The 18,524-nt window shown below is 40.0% G+C and overlaps 1 protein-coding gene across 2 annotated transcripts in view; it reads left to right on the top strand.

Moving 5' to 3' along the window:
* The first annotated feature begins 2,360 nt into the window (after positions 1 to 2,360).
* The window catches only part of LOC143788194 (inter-alpha-trypsin inhibitor heavy chain H3-like), a 69,762-nt gene continuing 53,598 nt past the window's right edge, over positions 2,361 to 18,524 (top strand). The window contains exons 1-5 of one of the 2 annotated variants that reach the window (XM_077277634.1): positions 2,361 to 2,621; positions 5,945 to 6,058; positions 7,855 to 7,872; positions 13,888 to 14,054; positions 16,611 to 16,715. In XM_077277634.1, the coding sequence (XP_077133749.1) occupies positions 2,601 to 2,621; positions 5,945 to 6,058; positions 7,855 to 7,872; positions 13,888 to 14,054; positions 16,611 to 16,715 (425 nt within the window). In that variant the 5' untranslated portion in view covers positions 2,361 to 2,600. The remainder of the gene's footprint in view (positions 2,622 to 5,944; positions 6,059 to 7,854; positions 7,873 to 13,887; positions 14,055 to 16,610; positions 16,716 to 18,524) is intronic. The other variant, XM_077277635.1, reaches the window with a different exon arrangement.

The raw sequence follows: 18,524 nt of genomic DNA on the forward strand, positions 1-18,524 counted from the left end.
TCCTCCAGGCCCTGGGTACCATAAATAGTGTAAAAAAAAAAGAATTAAAATAAAAAATGATGTTATACTCACCTCACAGCGCTGCCCGCGGCCGTCCGGTAAAAGTCTTAGGGGGTCAGATCGGGAGACCTTGGTGGCCATTCAACTGGCCCATGACGACCAATCCACTTTCTAGGAAACTGTTCATGTAGGAATGCTCGGACCTGATACCCATAATGTGGTGGACTGGTGCACCATCTTCGGTGTCAGGTCCGAGCATTCCTACATGAAAAGTTTCCTGGAATGTGGATTTTTGTTTTGCCCATTCTGCAAATTCAGCACGCCAATCTGGGTCATCCTCATTGAGATGCTGCAGCAGCTGGATTTTGTAAGGGTGCCATTTGTGAGTAGCTAATATCCGCCGAAGGGATGTTTGACTGATGCTAGATCGGCACTCTGAATTTGCAGAATGGGCAAAACAAAAATTGGAACAGAACCCTCAGTTTAAACATAACATTATGTTCAGTGATGAGGCAAACTTTTTTGGGTGGGCCATTTATATGGATACACCTAAATAACATGGGAATGGTGACAGTTTTCTTGCGTAGGGTGTCTTGCACTGAAATCTGCTGCAAGGACCCAGGTACTGAGTTCACCAGACATCAACACAATTTCTATCCGCTCCTCACGTGTTAACCTCTGCGACATGTCAATGACTGTAAACAAAGAGAAACTTGTAAATAACTCATGAAAGAATAAAGGTATGTTACAACCAAGCACACCATTGTTTTTCTTGTGAAATTTTCAATAAGTTTGATGTGTCACATGACCCTCTTCCCATTGGAAAAAATTAAGTTGGTTCCAAAATGGACGACTTCAAAATGGCCGCCATGGTCACCACCCATCTTGAAATTTTTCCCCCTCCCATTTACTAATGTGCCGCAAACAGGAAGTTGATATCACCAACCATTCCCATTTTATTTGGGAGTATCCATATACTTGGCCCACCCTGTACATATATATATTTACAGTGGTTTAAATAAATATTTAACATGTCACCAATTTTCTAAGTAAATATATTTCTAAATGTGCTATTGACATGAAATTCTCACTTGATGTCAGTAGCAACCCACCAATCCACACAGTCAAAAAAATTAAACCATAGATGTCCATAAATTAAGTTGTGTATAATAATGAGAAGTTTCACAGGAAAAAAGTATTGAACACGCTTACTGAAATTTATTTAGTACTTCATACAAAAGCTATTGTTGGTGAACAGCTGGGCCATTCTAGCAGCTTTATTTTCTTTCTCTAAAAATAGACTTACGGTATGTGCTGGCTGTATAACACAACCAGTGGGTCATGGGTTTACCACAACAGAGAGGGGCTAGATGACTGCAGTGTCTGATTTTAAGTACTCCTGCACCGATTAGAAGCACTTCCCCTTCGTATTAAATGGTGCAGGTTTCCTTCAGCAGTGCAGAGTTTAAACTGTTCAGCTTAGAGTCCCTGAAGCCTCCATATTCAGATTATCTCAGCTGTTCAGTATTGGCCACTCCCCTCTCCTATGTGTGCTTATGCCTGTTGTTGATAGAGGTGTTTGAGGAAGTTGATCTGTGACTGTCACTTGGAGTTTCTGCTGTGTGCAATCCCTTATCCTCTCCTATCTGGTTTACCTACCTTTTTCCCATCTGTTGTCTGTGAGTGCACATTTGTATGATTGGCATTTTCATTTATCCCTGTACATCTTCCCTTGTTTCTCCGGTTTGTGTATAGAATTATACTGTTACTCTCCACTTCCTTGAGTAGGGGAGGTGGTCGGATATAGGCCGATTTCAGTAGTTCGGCAAGGTACGTGGCTCCAGCATCTTAGCCGCCAGAAGTAATCCGGGGAGCAGGGATAGTTAGGGCGCCCCTAGTGGTAGGGACTGTGTAGGAGCCCCTGGCCCCAGGAATCCAACAAACAGCGGTGACATTGAGTGCACACTGTATGGAGTGAGTTCTGATCCAGAGCTCAGTCCAGACAGTACAAGCTGTATACTTATCTGCTGTACTGTACATGCATGACAGATGCTGCAAATTATTACGTTGGAAAACTGGACAAATGAATAAGGGCACTGAGACACAAGAAACGCCTCAGTGAATTTTCAGACCATGCCATGAGGATTTTAATCTTTATTTCTTTTATTTATTGATACAAAAAATGAAATTATTTTTTTAAATGAATTTTTAACTTAATTAGACAAATATTTAATAAAATGACATTTATGTTTTGACAAGGCTGGCGCGAACTGTGTTGGTGCACACATGATAGTTTTAAAACGTGCACACCCCTATCTCTAAACTGCTGCATGCTGATTGTTAGCTATAAGCAGAAATATTCCACATAAAATTCCTTTACTACCTCCTTGAAATACTGATAAATCTGAAAAATTCAGGAATGTGGAGGATGTTGAAAGCATTTTATCAATCAAGATAAGTAAAGTATCACATGTTAACAATTCCTGCACTATCAGACATAAGTAGGACCTTTTGAGTCAGGGAAATGTTGTAGGTGGGACACAAAACAGAAGACACTGGATTACTGGTGGGGCGGAGGTCCTAATATCTATGTTTATTACATGTACCTACGCAGCAAAACGGTGAGTGTTGTTACAGTTATGTTATGTTAAATATGTTTTATGCTTCAGATATTGTTTTTCTGTTGACACAGAATTGGTAAAGAATGTTTTCAGTACCCTCGAAATCCACAACTGCTTTTTTTAGTATAACATTTCCACTCCACATCCGAACATCGATTACAGACCTGAAAATCCACAATCATTAACAAGCAGTAACCCAGTTAGGAGTAGTTATAGCTTCCTTCCTTCCTTTTCCTGTTAACAGCGCGCAAAATGTTAATAACGTAACAATAAGAAAGTAAAAACACTTAGTTTTAACCCCTTCTGCACTGATCAATGTTGGGCTTTCAGGACAAATCCTTTGCATTCAAAAAGCTATAATATTATTTTCTCCGCTGATATAACTGTATGAGGGCTCTTTTTTTGCAAGACGAGTTGTATTTATTTGTGGCACCATTTTGGGATACATACAGCATACAACATATAATCAGCCAACTTTTATTAATTATTTTATGGAAAAGAATAGTAATAAACATCAATTCTCACGCTATTTTTTTACCTTTTATGTTTTATATTAGAGCCAAATTAAGGGTTATCTTTATTCTGTGGCAGTGCGGCATGGACATAATTATTATTATCTTTTACATAAGATGACCGTACATTTCTTTCTGAATCCCTACTGGAAAGCTGCAAAAAAAAAAAGGAATTATTTTCCTTCTGGTTGTTGCAAAAGTTGCTTTCACTTTCACAAATGAAAACAGGATAAAGTCACCAATCCAATCAGTCCACCGGTACAATCTCATTATTAACAATTCTAACGATTCCACGAATACTTCAATCATTTATTTCCTGGTTACTCTCAACCGAAAAAAAAAAAGAATTAAGACCCCAATGCATCAAACAATTTTCACCAGTTTTCTGGCATAAAACTGCTTGATATGTCACCCCAAAAGAGCAAAAGAGGTATAAATTACTACAGAAATATATATCAGCTACTGACGAGACTAAATTTCTGGCGGTGGCGCACGGCAGTTGAAAGATGGGACAAATTCATTCAGAAACATTGTGTCATGTCGGACGCTGTTCAGACCAGGTCGTCCGACAGACAGCGGTAATTCCGCTTTTGTCCACTATGTGCTCATTGGCGTCGGCTAGATTTTATCTAGCTGGTCCGGGGTTAATTTATCTGGTGCTCTGATTGGAAGCTGGGCCATGCCCACTGCCTTTAAATAGTTCTCCTGAACATTGGGCGTCGCCGATTATAGCTTCAGTCTAGTGCTTGGTTATCTCGGTCTGGAGTGGTGAGCTAGGAGTTGGAGTATCGTATCTGGTGGTGTATTTCCCTTTGTCTTATTTACTCCTTCCTATATTTGTATTTGTTTTGCCCTGTGCACTTATTGTGTATTCCTGAGTGACTGCGGCGTGGTGTATATTTTCAGTTATCCTTGTCTGTGCTAACTGTGGGTATTGGTGTATTATCTCTTCACTGGGTGGTGGGCAGTGGTTTCAGCCTAGGGTTGAAACAGGAGATAGGGTGAGGGTGGAGGCCTAGACATGCACACCATCAGTGTAAATTCTAGGTTGAGGGTCAGTCAGGATTTCCCTAGTCTTAGGGAAATTGCAGGGGCCCGGGTTATTAGCTCTTGCCCACCCAGGCTTCCCGTGACACATTGGTTGTAATTCACTTATTTAAAAAAATGTGTTGTATTGTAAAGGAAAAGAAATTTGCACATGAAGATTTTTGTATTGAGTTTGTTGGTTGTGTTATTCTCTGGGGTTGTGTGTCAGTCAATAAATTAAAACATGTACTATTAAATATCCACAAATTTGGAAAGTCAATTTCCCGCTATTGAAGAAGCCGTAAAAATGTTGGATATATCATATCAGGGGCAGATAAAGACATCTGAGAGCCTCTTTGCAAGAACAGTAGATGTGTAGAGTATATTCTGGTATAATGTCCCCCAACCTGGGCTCCTTTCAGTAATATATGCCCCCATCCTGGTATAATGTCCCCCATCATGGACCCCTTGCAGTAATGTACTGTATGTTCCCCATCCTGGTATAATGTGCCTCATCCTGGGCTTCTTCCAGTAATAATGTCCTAGGGCTGCTGCTCTTCTCCAATAAATATAACAAAAACCCTAATCTACTCACCTTCCGCCGCTCCCATGACGTGCTGCATCATCTTCTATAGGCGGCGCAGAAGCCGGCTGTAAGTGCAGAGACCCAGTGAGAATAGGAGTTGAAATAGTTGCTGGCGTCAGTGGACCCCCCGTCAACCGGGGTCTGATCACAGTTACACTCTTTGTGACCATGATCATTATGCTCTTGCCCCTCTATAAGTGAAAGTACTCCCTTATCTACTAGGTCCTGTGAAACTGCATCGGATGTACACATGGGTTCACCTAGGGAGGTGAATTCTGTAAGCCATAGGTAAGATAGAACACAGAGGGCATGATTTGCCAGATGACACATAGATCAGCTAGGACCATGACAATAAGGTATACAAGACTACAGGCAGATAAGAAGACCAGGAACAATAGAATACATAAAGCCAGGAGTGTGGATATACACAAGAACTGTAGATGTATAGTCAGCACAGCATTTGGATCAAATAAATAGTTAATGGAAAAGTTGTACGCTATCAGCAGACAAATGGTCAATGGCAGGGATGTAGGCATCCACAAATAACTCGTTAACTGCAGGCAGAAGTGATGATTTTGGATTCTTGCTAAAAAAAAATACACACTGCTGCAGTAACATTGTATTCTGAACAGCACCAGTATAGCATGAACAGGCAACAGAATACTTTCTTGCAGAGATTACTATGCGCTGCTTTAGCAGTGCTATAATGTAAACAGTACCAGTATCCGAGAAGAGTTTCTTATGCTTATAGCAGACAAATGGTTAACTGCAGGTTTGACACAGGAAATAAATGGAGATAGATGATAAGCAAGCAAGAGAATTCTGAAGATACATCTCTAACATATTAAATACCAAAGGATATTTCTCAACTTAAGCAAAACAGGAGCGGAGAAAATCCTCCTAAGGCAACAATACTGAGAATGCTATCTGGTACAAGAAACATGTGTGCGGAATTTAGGTACCCTTTGTCAAAATGTTAAAGTGGATATTCAAATGATAAAGTGAAACTAGCAGTTGTAAATGTATTAATTAAAACAGATTAATGTTTTCTAACAAGGAAATAACATTTCAAATTAAAAAATATCTGGATGTGGCGAATTAAAATGTGACAGTCAGTCCTCACATGCAGAGATCCTGTTGATATTGAATCTTTGAATTCCTATTGCTTATTTACACCCTTTTTATGCCTAAATGCCCAGGTAATAGCCAGGTTTCCAGGAATGGATCAACTCCTGCTGCTTTTTACAGTATTCATGCATGCTCTATCTCCAATAAATGGTGATCTACTGATTGAAGGACTAAGAAACATTCAGGTCAGTAAAATCTTTATTGGGCGTAACTGTTATATGCAAACGTACTTCTGAATATACATATATATATATATATATCTATAAATACATATATCAGCCATCTAAATCAGCCATAACATTAATGATCTTAATAATAATAATAAATAACATTAATTATATTCTTAGAATGTCATATGTCGAGGTGCACTATATTGGGTAGTAAGAAACCAGTCAGTCCTTGAAACTAATGTTAAGCAGGAAAAAAGTGAAGGATTTGGGATACTTTGAAAGGGTCAAATTGTGCTGATTAGACGTATGGGTCAAAGCAATTCTTTAGCAGTAGGGCATTCTCGATACTGGGTGAACAAAAAATGGTTCAAGGAGGAGCAACGGCAGAAGTGTCGGTAGAATCTTGGGTTTCAGGGCTCATTGAAACACTTGGGAAGCAAAAGCTAGTCTGTGTAATCCGATCCAACAGTAGAACTACTGTAGCACAAGTCTCTAAAAAAGATCAATGAATTGTCTGATTCTTAAAAAAAGAAAAGACAAATGGTATCAAGTACGGTAACAAAAAATCTACTCACCTTTTTGATCCCATACTAACAGATGATGCAGCGGTCCCATCAATGGTCGCTGCCAGTGATAATGTGATCACTTCACCAGTACAGTCAATGAGTGGCCTCAACAGATGTGTTGTACTGACTGGCATGAACTATTGAGGAGTCACAAGTGCATCTGACCTAAATTAGTGGAAAAATTAAGTGTTAGTGAGTGTTTTTTTTTTTTTTTTTTCTTAAACATCTTTGTCTCTTTTTATTTTTAAACAATGCAGTCTATTTGATTCTAGATATTGTAATGTCTGATGGCACCTCATCATGGTTCCCCTCCTTCCCCCATATGGTGATGCCAGCTTACTCAATGCTCCGGCTGCAGCAACTTCCTTGCTTGCCCCCTCCTCCTTCCCTCAACTTAACTTTCTCCAAGACTATTTGACAAATCAACTTTATGGTTCATGCACATGACCATAATAATCGAATGAGTGCTATGCATCGTTTTCACAGATAGCACTCGCCCCCCATGTTATTCTATGGGACTGTGCACATGTCCAACGTTTTCCTCGGACCAAGCAAGTCTGAGGAAAAAAATCTCAGCATGAACGATTTGCCTTTGAATTAGATGGCACTTGCCCATTCATGTCTATGGGTCCATGGAAAGGATCGGAAAGCACTTCGATGACATTCAAGTGCGATCTGAATTTCACGACACACTAAATGGACAAGATGGAAAAGATTTTTTTTAATTCTCCACATCTGAGAAAATTGGATCACAATCTGATCAGAGTGTAATTAGCATAATCAGCGCAATGAAAGAAAATCGGTCGTATGACCCCAGCCTAAGACGATACAGCCTAGTCAATTTTTCACTTCCACCATAAATGTTCTATCATATTGATCTAAACTGTTTTCTGGCCATGCCATTGAGTTCATATGTCTTTCCTGTACAAAAACTTCAGCACTCTTTGCTGAATGGCAAGTTGCATTATCCTCCTAAAAAATTACTTTAAAAAATACTCATCATTTGCTGGAGAGCAGGGAACCATCTGCAGGCATTTTGCTCTGTTTTCCTTATTTTTTTGGCTCTACGATTTTCAACAGATTGGACACAAGTGCTAAATATCTGAAGTGAAAAACATCTAAATTGAGAAGACACTATATAAAACAAAATAGCATTATTGTTTTACATAATTCAGTCATCGTTGGTAGGATGTGTTCCATTTTTTAATATTTTTAATATGTAATTTTTTTTCATTTCTTCTACAGAAAAGAAGCAATGATAAGGTAAGTACTGGGAAAGATACAACACAGCACAATACAGGTATAGAACAGAGACTGGTGCATTACATGGAGGTACAAAAGTTCTCAATGCCAGACAGACTTTAAACATATTTGTCTGTGTCTTTGTAGCATGGGTGAAAAAGCGTATGACACTTTAGATGTCCCCACTACACTATAGATGAGACAAGATGAGTTTACATAGACGGAACTTGATGCATTGTATCAAACTGTTTGTCTTAAGACCCCCATAAGTACTTGTCGATATTGATGGGTTCGGCCTTCAGTCTAATGTCTATCGAGGCTTCTGATTCTTCCCCAACAGATGATGTCGGTGGGGCTCAGGATCTAGCATGTCCAATTTCAGACTGTAGTTCCTTTTGTTCTTGAAAAGCTAACCCGCTGCCAGAGAAGTTTGGCAGTGTCTCTCTAAGAGAGAACACAGGAGCACTTGTCAGAACACGTGCTCATGGGTATGGGTGAAAATCAAAAAAGGTCCAAAGCACCGGACGTTCTCCTGCAAGTAACCTCTTTATCGGTTACCACATACAAAAGGTAAAAAGTACATGCAATGTTTCAGCCATACTGGGCATTTTTCAAGCCAAATGACCACCTTTTACTACATTTGGCTTGAAAAAGACCCTCTGTGGCCGATACATGGATTGTACTTTTTACATTTTGTATGCAGTAACCAATAAAGAGATTCCTTGTAGAAGAAGATCCAACGCCTTGGACTTTTCTTGATAATTAATGATCTGGTAGTACTCTGGGGAGTTGCCCCTAGACAGCATAGATCATGGAGTGATGCAAGGGAATAGACATTCTTAAAACATGGGTAATTGGTGAGTCAGAGGAGATAATTGCTATCTAATGACATATGTGTACTTCATGGATCCTCGAGGCAAAGCACTCCATAACATTTACATCATGGAGCACCAAGGAATTACATGGGTTGGCCACTTAAAATTTCGAAATGTGCTGGAATTAACATATAAAGCCACTTATACACAAAATCACTAATATATTGTTATTAGGCTCGACATTGCCGTGTAGAGCGCCATTTTACATTATACGAGACTTTGAATTAAAATGAAAATGTACCAAAGATCAACTGATCGCTAGTGTGTTGAGGACTCTCACAATCATGTGCTTGGATCTGCTTACTTCTCAATCCCAAACATAGAAAAAGTCCTGCAACCTAACAGTAACCAAACAGACACGATAGTAATTAATGGAGCTTGGTTGGCGCTTTCTGTGTCCTTCATAGAATGGATAATTTTACTGGCCAGTTCATGAGCGCCTGTATTTTTTCATACCCTATTTTAACCATGTTAAATGGGAATTCCCAAGTTTGAAAGGTATACCCCCTATCCAAGGGGAGTCTGACCGCCGTGGTCCCCAGCAATTCCATGAATTGTAGCTCTGAGGACCCTATGGCTGAATGGAGCAGAGGATGATCATGCATGCTGCCAGTCCATTCATTCTAAGCTGAGCGCAGTGCTTCACAATCACTGGTGTTTTCATTAGATGTAATAGTATCAGTGCATATGATAGATCACTGCTCCATTCAGCCAGGGGTCTTCAGAGCCCTGGTTCTTCGGATCGCTGGGACTCATAGTGGTCTGACCCCCAGTAATCAGAAAGTTATTCCCTATCCCATTGATAAGGGCTGATGTTTAAAATTGAGAGTACCCCTTTAAGTCTCATGGGATTATCTCTGCATTGATAGATTTTTTTTTATTTGTTTGGGACCTTGAAGTAAAATTATCCTTTCCATGAAGAACACAAAGAAATCCAAAATAATGGTGTCTCTTTGGTTTCCTTTAGGTTGTCAGTCATTTTAACAGAAAGAAATTGAGCAGCTACAGTATTGGAGTGTCTTGTGCAACAATAATCTGAGGCTTATAACGCATTTGTATAGAGCTGCCGCCTTGTTTAGGTCAATCTTTTATACCAACTACAGTTACATACCCCGGCAGAATTTTTGCTTTCTTGGCCTTTTGTCAGAGAATATGAATGATAACACCAAAACTTTTTCTCCACTCATGGTTAGTAGTTGGGTGAAGCCATTTATTGTCAAACTACTGTGTTTTCTCTTTTTTAAATCATAATGACGGCCCAAAACATCCAAATGACCCTAATCAAAAGTTTACATACCCCATTTCTTAATACCGTGTATTTAGCCCCCTCTAACATCAATGACAGCTTGAAGTCTTTTGTGGTAGTTGTGATGAGGTTCTTTATTTTCTCAGATGGTTAAGCTGCCCACTCTTCTTGGCAGAAAGCCTCCAGTTCCTGTAAATTCCTGGGCTGTCTAGCATGAACTGCGCACTTGAGATCTCCCCAGAGTCGCTCATTGACATTGAAGTCAGGAGACTGAGATGGCCACTCCAGAACCTTCACTTTGTTCTTTTGTAACCAATGACAGGTCGACTTGGCCTTGTGTTTTGGATCATTGTCATGTTAGAACATCTAAGTACGTCCCATGTGCAGCTTCTGGGCTGATGAGTATTTGCTGATAACGTGCTGCATTAATCTTTCCTTCAACTTTGACCAAGTTTCTTTGCCTTTGTAGCTCACAAATCCCCAAAACATCAGCGATCCACCTCTGTGCTTTACAGTAGGAATGGTGTTCCCTTCACCATAGGCCTTGCTGAATGTAATGTTATGGCTGTGGCCAAAAAGTTCAATTTTGGCTTCATCACTCCAAATTACCTTGTTCCAGAAGTTTTGAGGCTTGTCTCTGTGCTGTTTTGCGTGTTGTAGGCGAGATACTTTGTAATGGCTTTCTTCTGGCGACTCGACCATGCAGCCCATTTTTCTTCAAGTGCCTCCTTATTGTGCATCTTCAAACAACCACACCACTAGTTTACAGAGATTCTTGGATTTCAGCTGATGTTATTTGTGTGTTTTTCTTTGCATTCCAAACAATTTTCCTGGCAGTTATGCACAATATTTTTGTTGGTCTACCTGACCATGGTTTTGTTTTTACAGAGCCCCTGATTTTCCATTTGTTAATCACAGTTTGAACGCTGCTGACTGGCATTATTAATTCCTTGGATCCTTGGATATCTTTTTGCATCCCTTTCCTGTTTTATACAGTTCAACTACCTTTTTCCATAGATCCATTGACAATTCCTTTGCTTTCCCCATGACTCACAATCCAGAAACATCAGTGGCTGGATGAAAGATGCAAGAGTCTGTCTGGATCCCAGAAATTCACTCAGCTTTTATGCACAGACACACGCAAACATGTCACAGGTGAAGATGTTACCTTTAGTAGCCATTCAAATCCATTCGTGTCAACTTCTGTGCTTGCTATCAGACCAAAATCACCAGGCTATGTAAACTTTTGTTCAGGGTCATTTGGATGATTTGGGTTGTCATTATGATTTAAAAAGAGAAAACACAGTAGTTTGACAATAAATGGCTTCACCCAACCACTAACCATGAGTGGAGAAAAAGTTTTGGTGTTATCATTCATATTCTCTGAACAAAGGCCAAGAAAGCAAAAAATTCTGCTGGGTCATGTAAACATTTGAGCACAACTGAATATAAAATGACATGTGATCAGACCTGTCCATTTCATCAGTGCTCTCCAATAAATAACTGTCACATAGCTGTTGGGTGACCCGGGAGCAGGGGCTCCTTCCCTGTCCCTAACACTAAGGGGCACCCTAGATTGCCCTACTCCCCAAGATAAGATACTTCTGAAGGTGAAGAAGCCAGGGCTTCCACCTTTGCCTTATCTCCTGAATTAGCCCTCTGTCTGTTCTCTTCCCCCACCCAGGGAAGAGGGGTGGTACTGTGCACCGTAGTACACCAACCTGACAAACAAGGCAAGACAAACAAGGATTAACAGAAAACTCCAGGCATACAAAATATTCACTCGCTTATAATAGAGGAATGCATCGGGATGTGGAGGTAGGGGAATAATCCAAAATAGAAAAGGATAAGAAATTACCACACATACAATCCAAGCAACAGTCACTAATAACGCCTCTCCCTCCGTTAGCCATGCAGCAATTGCTACATCTGACAAGGATTTGTAATAGAGCCCAGATTATAAAGGGGAAAGGAGTAGCTAATGGAGCTCAGCTGTGAGCACAAGGATTTCCAACATGGCCGAGTAACCCCTGTTCTGCCAGAAGAAATAAACACATTTAAAATAAAGAAGAAGCGCTCCTTCTCAGCGCTGGAGTAGGAGCAATCAGACGTTGTGGTCTTTTGGCTCCACACTGTCAAGGTAACCCCGTGACAATAACACTGAATGCAGCACTGCACTTGTTTCCCTTACTATGCTCTGTGTTATCCAATATAGACAGCTGATGAACAAGTCCGATAATGCACCATGTTGGGACCGGAGCCCTGTTTAGTCAGCACCAAAAATTAGTGTAAACAAGGGGGAAGCACAAAGAACAAATTAAGACATCAACACATTACATTATATCAGAAAGTAACTTTATGTGCTGTTTCCAGCACATCTGGTAAACGATAATAGCCAACCCTTGTATGTGATTATATGAGAAAATGCAAGACTATATACTTTTCAATAAATCAATCAATATACAATGTGCCATAAGATAATCATTACCTCATTAGTTGTGAAGTCTGACATGGAGATGTCGGAGATAGTTGGACTTGGCAAGTACTGAGACTTCGACAATGGGGACTTTTTGCTATGCTCGGTGAACCTACACCTTGTTATACTTTGCGACTTTCTTCCTCCTATCTAGATACGAGGGGAAAAAAAATTCTGAATTATTATACGCACGACTACCTATGTATTTATTGAATAATTTGCAATATTGGTACTATGGTATTGGTAGAGGCTCATATAACAATTATTCTCACTTATTTTCTTTTTAGCCACTAATTACTCTTCAATATAGGTTTCATTATTTATCCGTTACTGATTTCACCACTAGCCTCTTTATTAGTAGAGCTCGAATATCCTACACAACATTCAAAATATTAGTATTCCTTACACTAACAATGCATATACTTTATATTTTATTTCTTTTCACAACACATTCTTTTTACACCACTGTCACTTTTGATATTAATTCCAGAACATTTGATACCCTTACACTTGTATTCTGTCACCCTTCTTACCTCCAGAGTAAATGCGCCATATAGTACACATTAAGCATATAGTTTGCTACTAACAGTTGTGAAGCGCATGATGAGTTGAGTGCCACCCCCCGACCTTACAGTTCACGCCACTCACACCCTGCTGGCACGCACTGCCATCATTTTCTTGACTGCACTGCTGGCCTGTGGGTCACTGCCCAGAAACCGGAGGTCAAGCGGTAGGGGTGGGCATATGATGTCATGCCCCATGTCTATTCAACCAAATGAAGCAGCATACAGCTACACGCCCTACATCACATGCTGTGATTTACGGCATTACATTGGACACACACGAGCATTTAATGGTTCGGTGTTCCCCTCCCTGACACATCCCCTGTGGAAGTGTTACAAAACGCGCGTCGGGGCAGAGGGACTCATGACCTGACCAATGCCCGTTATCATCACTGCAGTACATAAAGTAAATAAGAAATATTTATGCATATTGAGTCACTTTACTTATACTATATGGCCACAAAATTACCCTGTTGATCAGTTACTATTACCATCAGTTACTAGCACTGCTACAATATATGCAAACCTTACCTGGTGCATACATTATCTACTCTGTTACCAGTATATGGCCATTGAGCCACTGGGGAACTGATTATTTGCAATATATGCTTTTCATATTGTTGACATACAGTATATAATTACACTAATGTAGTATATACAGTGGGTACGGAAAATATTCAGACCCCTTTACATTTTTCACTCTTTGTTTCATTGCAGCCATTTGGTAATTTCAAAGAGTTCATTTTTTTCACATTAATGTACACTCTGCACCCCATCTTGACTGAAAAAAAACAGAAATGTAGAACTTTAGCAAATTTAAATTCAATCTCTCATACTATAATAACCTAGTTTATTATTCTGTGTTACACCATTCAGCCACTGAATGATATCGAAGTCTACAGTATAGACATCAGCAGCCTGGTGACATCTCGCTTTGCCCATAATGTCATCACAAGCAGAGCTGTTAACAGAGCCAACATATCAAAAGAAGCCATCTTTGATGTGGATTTACCAAAAACGGCTTTCATAACTAATTTTACCATGTAAGTACAACAAATGTATATGTGAAGACGTGGTAGAATTAAATTTATGGCTAGTAAAATGCTCACTGGTACCTGGAGTCTAGGACATAACTACAGGGAGGGTAAAGGCTGCAGATGCATCTGGGCCATAGGAACCATTTAAGGGTTTATCCAGGACTATTTTTTTCTCTATGAACCTAAAAACGAACAAGCAGGTAGTTGCTAACTACCTGCCTGTTTTATCCGGTGGTCATTGGTCACTCCTGCCGGCGATTCAGCTGCTCAACATCAACAGAGCAGCTCTTCTTGCTTAGAGACATGGAATGACTGCAGATATCATGCTGATTGACAGCCAATTCCTCGCAGTTATGCAGCAGGGAGCGTCTGTCAATCAGCATGACAACGGCAGTCACGCCCTATCAACAGAGCGGAAGAGAAGCTGCTGGTCTGTCAACTGGGTGTGACTGCAGACGTCTTGGTGATTGATAGCCAACTCCCCGCAGTTATGCAGCAGAGAGTGGCTGTCAATCAGCATGACATCGGCAGTCACGCCCTATTAACAGAGCGGAAGAGAAGCTGCTCGTCTGTCAATGTGACGTTAGCGGAAGCCACGGAATGTCTGGTAAAGATCAACGCCGGACACAACATGCAGGTAGTTAGTAACTACCTAAACGTTAGTTTTTAGATCCTTAATAAAAAAAATAGTCCTGTATAACCCCTTTAAATCCACATAAAGAAATACCAATGTTTGTTTTCCCTGATCTCTGAGATCACCGTGATACTTACCTTTTATTTCTCTAATGACTCAGTGGTTAGTTATCAGTACTATAAAATTCATGAAAGTTTACGGATCTTGTTATAAAGTTCGATTCAAGGCCCAGAAACTTTAAGATGCACCTCTGCTCTAAGTCCCCATTGCGGGGAATGAAACAAGACCAACTTACGTCTACTCAGCCCACGGAGCTTTCTGCTTCCTTACAAAAAGTAGAAATATTCTCAGCTAATCCTCACAATTTTGTTTCATAGTAACAAGTTTGGAGTTGTCTTTATTATTATTATTATTATTATTAGAGAGACGGTCCTATCCAAAGACTGGAAGTTGTACTGGACCCCCCAGGGCTACGCTAACCCTTTCCTGTAAAATTGACATACATGTACAGTACATCATTGTTATTATGTGGGTACAACTGCTGTGGGAGTATAGGACTAAGCTGATAGATGATGATTTAATAGAAAAAATTATGAGTGTGTCAAATATGCAATGTCCCATCATTTTATAGAATATAAGACAATCTGCCATTGAGCTGGCAGCGCCTTACAGTCTGATAATTAATAGCCACGGTCACATAATAGCTGCAGGCAATCAGCGGCTGCAGATCAGATGCAACCTTCACTGTTAGAATTAATAAATATATCCTCCATGTATAAGATTTTTTATTTTTATTTTAAAGCACAATAAATTCTAGTGCAATTTATACATGACAAAAAATTGCTGGCTGAGAATGAGTTAACTAAGAACTTGGCAGTGAGCTTGTTCCGAATAGAATTTTATCGAGTTTCTCAGCTGATTTATAATCCTGTGAATGTTTATCTCTCGTTTCATGTGATTTGTGGTCACATCACCTGAGCTCTGTAAAATACAGATAAAAGAGTTACAAACTCCCTGTTGGAACAAGCTCACTGACAGATTCTTAATTAATTGAAATCTGCAGCCAGCATTGAACAGGAAAACAAAGCCAAACGGTGCAAAGTGGCTCATGAAACACAACTGCAAACAAATTTTTTAACCAAAAAAGTTATGCTAAAAAATTCCCCCATATCATTTGTTTCATCTTCTATCAATATACTTTGGCACTCTGTATTTTCCTGTTATCACCCAGACCAATGGTACACCATTCCTTTATGTGTGATATTTTTATTAAAGGAAATCTGTCACCAGATTTTTGCTACCTCGTCTGAGAGTAGCATAAAGTAGGAAATAGACCCTGTTTCCAGCGATGTATCACTTACTTAACTGGGAGCACCAGTTCTGACACAATCAGAGTTTTTAGATGTAACATGTAGCAGAGCTCAGAAACCTATCCCCGCCCACACCAGGCCCTGTATATACAGCGTCTATGTACAATGAGCTGCTAATCAGGGGAGAGGGCGTGGTGTGACCAGGTCTCACGTGAGCTGTAGTCCAGGCAGTGATAATCTTCTGGTGATAAATCACTCATTGTATGGAAACAACAGTGCACAGCCTACTAAGTGACACATCCCTGAAATCTGTTTCTCAGCCTTATGCTGTCCTCAAATTATACAGCGAAAATCTACTGACAGATTCCCTTTAATGGATGGTTCATTTTATGTCATTTTCTAGTTTATTGTTTGCAATATTATAAGTAAAGCCTTAAAACATGTAAATTGAAACAAGGTTAAAAATCAATAGTATTTGGCCAAAAAGTATTTCTGAAGAACTCGGCACCTTGGCGTGACTTATGTTTATTATTGCTATGAGTTGATTTTAAAGTTGCATGTATTGAAGGTGTTGTATTGTTTTACTTGTAATGGCCATTACTTATATTAAACACATAGGATAATAGATGGAGTACCATATCCAGGAGTGATTAAGGGAAAAGAAGATGCAAAGAAACAGTATGAAAAAGCTGTATCCAGGGGCCAAACAGCCGGACTGGTCAGGTAATTCTTACTATTATACAGCATGAATTTATTTTTAATGTGTTACATACCAATATTCATTAGATAAAAGTTACTTCTTTCTGAGAAGTTTAGGGAAAAAACATCTAATTAAAGGGCATTTGTGAGAATTATCCTCTCCCCGAAGACGTCTATATGGGCATGTAAGTCATGTAGAAATGTAGAAGGTTGAACAAAATGAGGCCTTGATATCTGGGAACCGATATCTTATTCCTTAGTATCCATAAAAAGTACAAAATCCCTTATTTTGTACTTTTTATGGATACTAAGGAATAAGATATCGGCTCTTTGACTACACCTGACTTTGGTGTAGTAAAATAGCCCCTACCTGGTAGCAAAATAACCTCCCAACAGGATTATAACTGAACAGTATACACTAAACCAAACAGTCCATATATAATCAGAAAATAATGCCGTATCATCACAAAGGTGAAAGGAAGTGCTTCAGATAATATACCACGGAAGGGTAGTTCCAGTGAGCCCATGTCGGTTCCGGGTCTTGGAAACTCTCTGGGTCACTTCTTTGTAAACCACAACCAGAAAAAAAAGGGGAGTAGCAACAAACCACAAAATAGATAAAAATTACAAAAACTTTATTGTACAATTAGAGTTAAAAACAGATCAAGCAAAATCACCAAATCCATATAGACATAATATGTATAAATATAAATGGAGGAAACATGAAGGTAGGTGGAGTATGAATGGAAAGGTCAAGGCATACATGGATCAGGGGAAGCTGAATGAAAGAAATATCCCAAATGTGCCAGGGCAATATTACATTTGAAAAGTAAATAGATTATTGTGGCACCCCAGGAGTCCGGTTGCCACAGTGGCATTGCCTTCCTCATAGGGGGTGATGCCATGCCTGGAAGCAAGAGCGGTCCCCTTTCCAAAATGTGCCAGGGCAATATTACATTTGAAAAGTAAATAGGTTATGCCCATATAAAATGGCCATAAAAAGAGTGTATCATCCATAAAGAAGCTTACCCATAAAAAGTCCAGACCGTGGCAGCCCACCACCACCCCAGGGGCTGCTACCTCATCTATGTAAAGCATCTGAATTGTTGATGGCTTCCATATGTTTAGAAGTCGGTTTCCAAATGAGATGGCATGTAAAAGGGTCTTGGCCCTGCACTTACAGCTATCCGGTTTCTTTCTCCTTCCACCGCCGGCCTCTTGTCAGTGACTGACAGTTCGCTCTTCTCTGTGACCTACTCTGTTGCCTGATGTCTCACCTAAGCGCCATTATTCCTGAGTGCTGAACATACATAGTAATGTCGTGATGAAATTAGGAGAGCCGGACTTTCAACGGGTGCATGCCACTGGGAATGATATCATCTGCGTGAAATCTCGGGTAAGGAGCAGGTCACAGAGAGGAGAGACCTATCAGTAACTGACGGGAGGCCGGCGGTGGGATGAGAGGCCGGAGAGCTGTAGTTGCAGGCCAAGCCCCCTGCACTTGAGCTCATTTGCATAAACATTCGAGAAACAGACTTATAATACAAAGGTATGGACATAATCAACATTTCTGGTGCTTTACAAGATGACGTTAGTTTAGGGTCTAGAAAACTGATGATAGGTCCCCTTTAATGCTGGTAGAGGACCATGGGCAAAAAATGTAGTGGACCCCCATCACACCTCTATTTGACCACAAATAGTAGAAGCGGATATATATTCTTTAAAGTCTATGGAAGTTATCAGTGACCCCCCCAGACTTTAAAAGAGAGAGCCTCATTAAAGCACTTAGCCACTTCTGCACCAATTTTTAGCTGGTCAAGATTACCGAATGCC

Source organism: Ranitomeya variabilis, chromosome 8 (assembly GCF_051348905.1).
Source record: "Ranitomeya variabilis isolate aRanVar5 chromosome 8, aRanVar5.hap1, whole genome shotgun sequence".
Lineage (NCBI taxonomy): Eukaryota > Metazoa > Chordata > Amphibia > Anura > Dendrobatidae > Ranitomeya > Ranitomeya variabilis.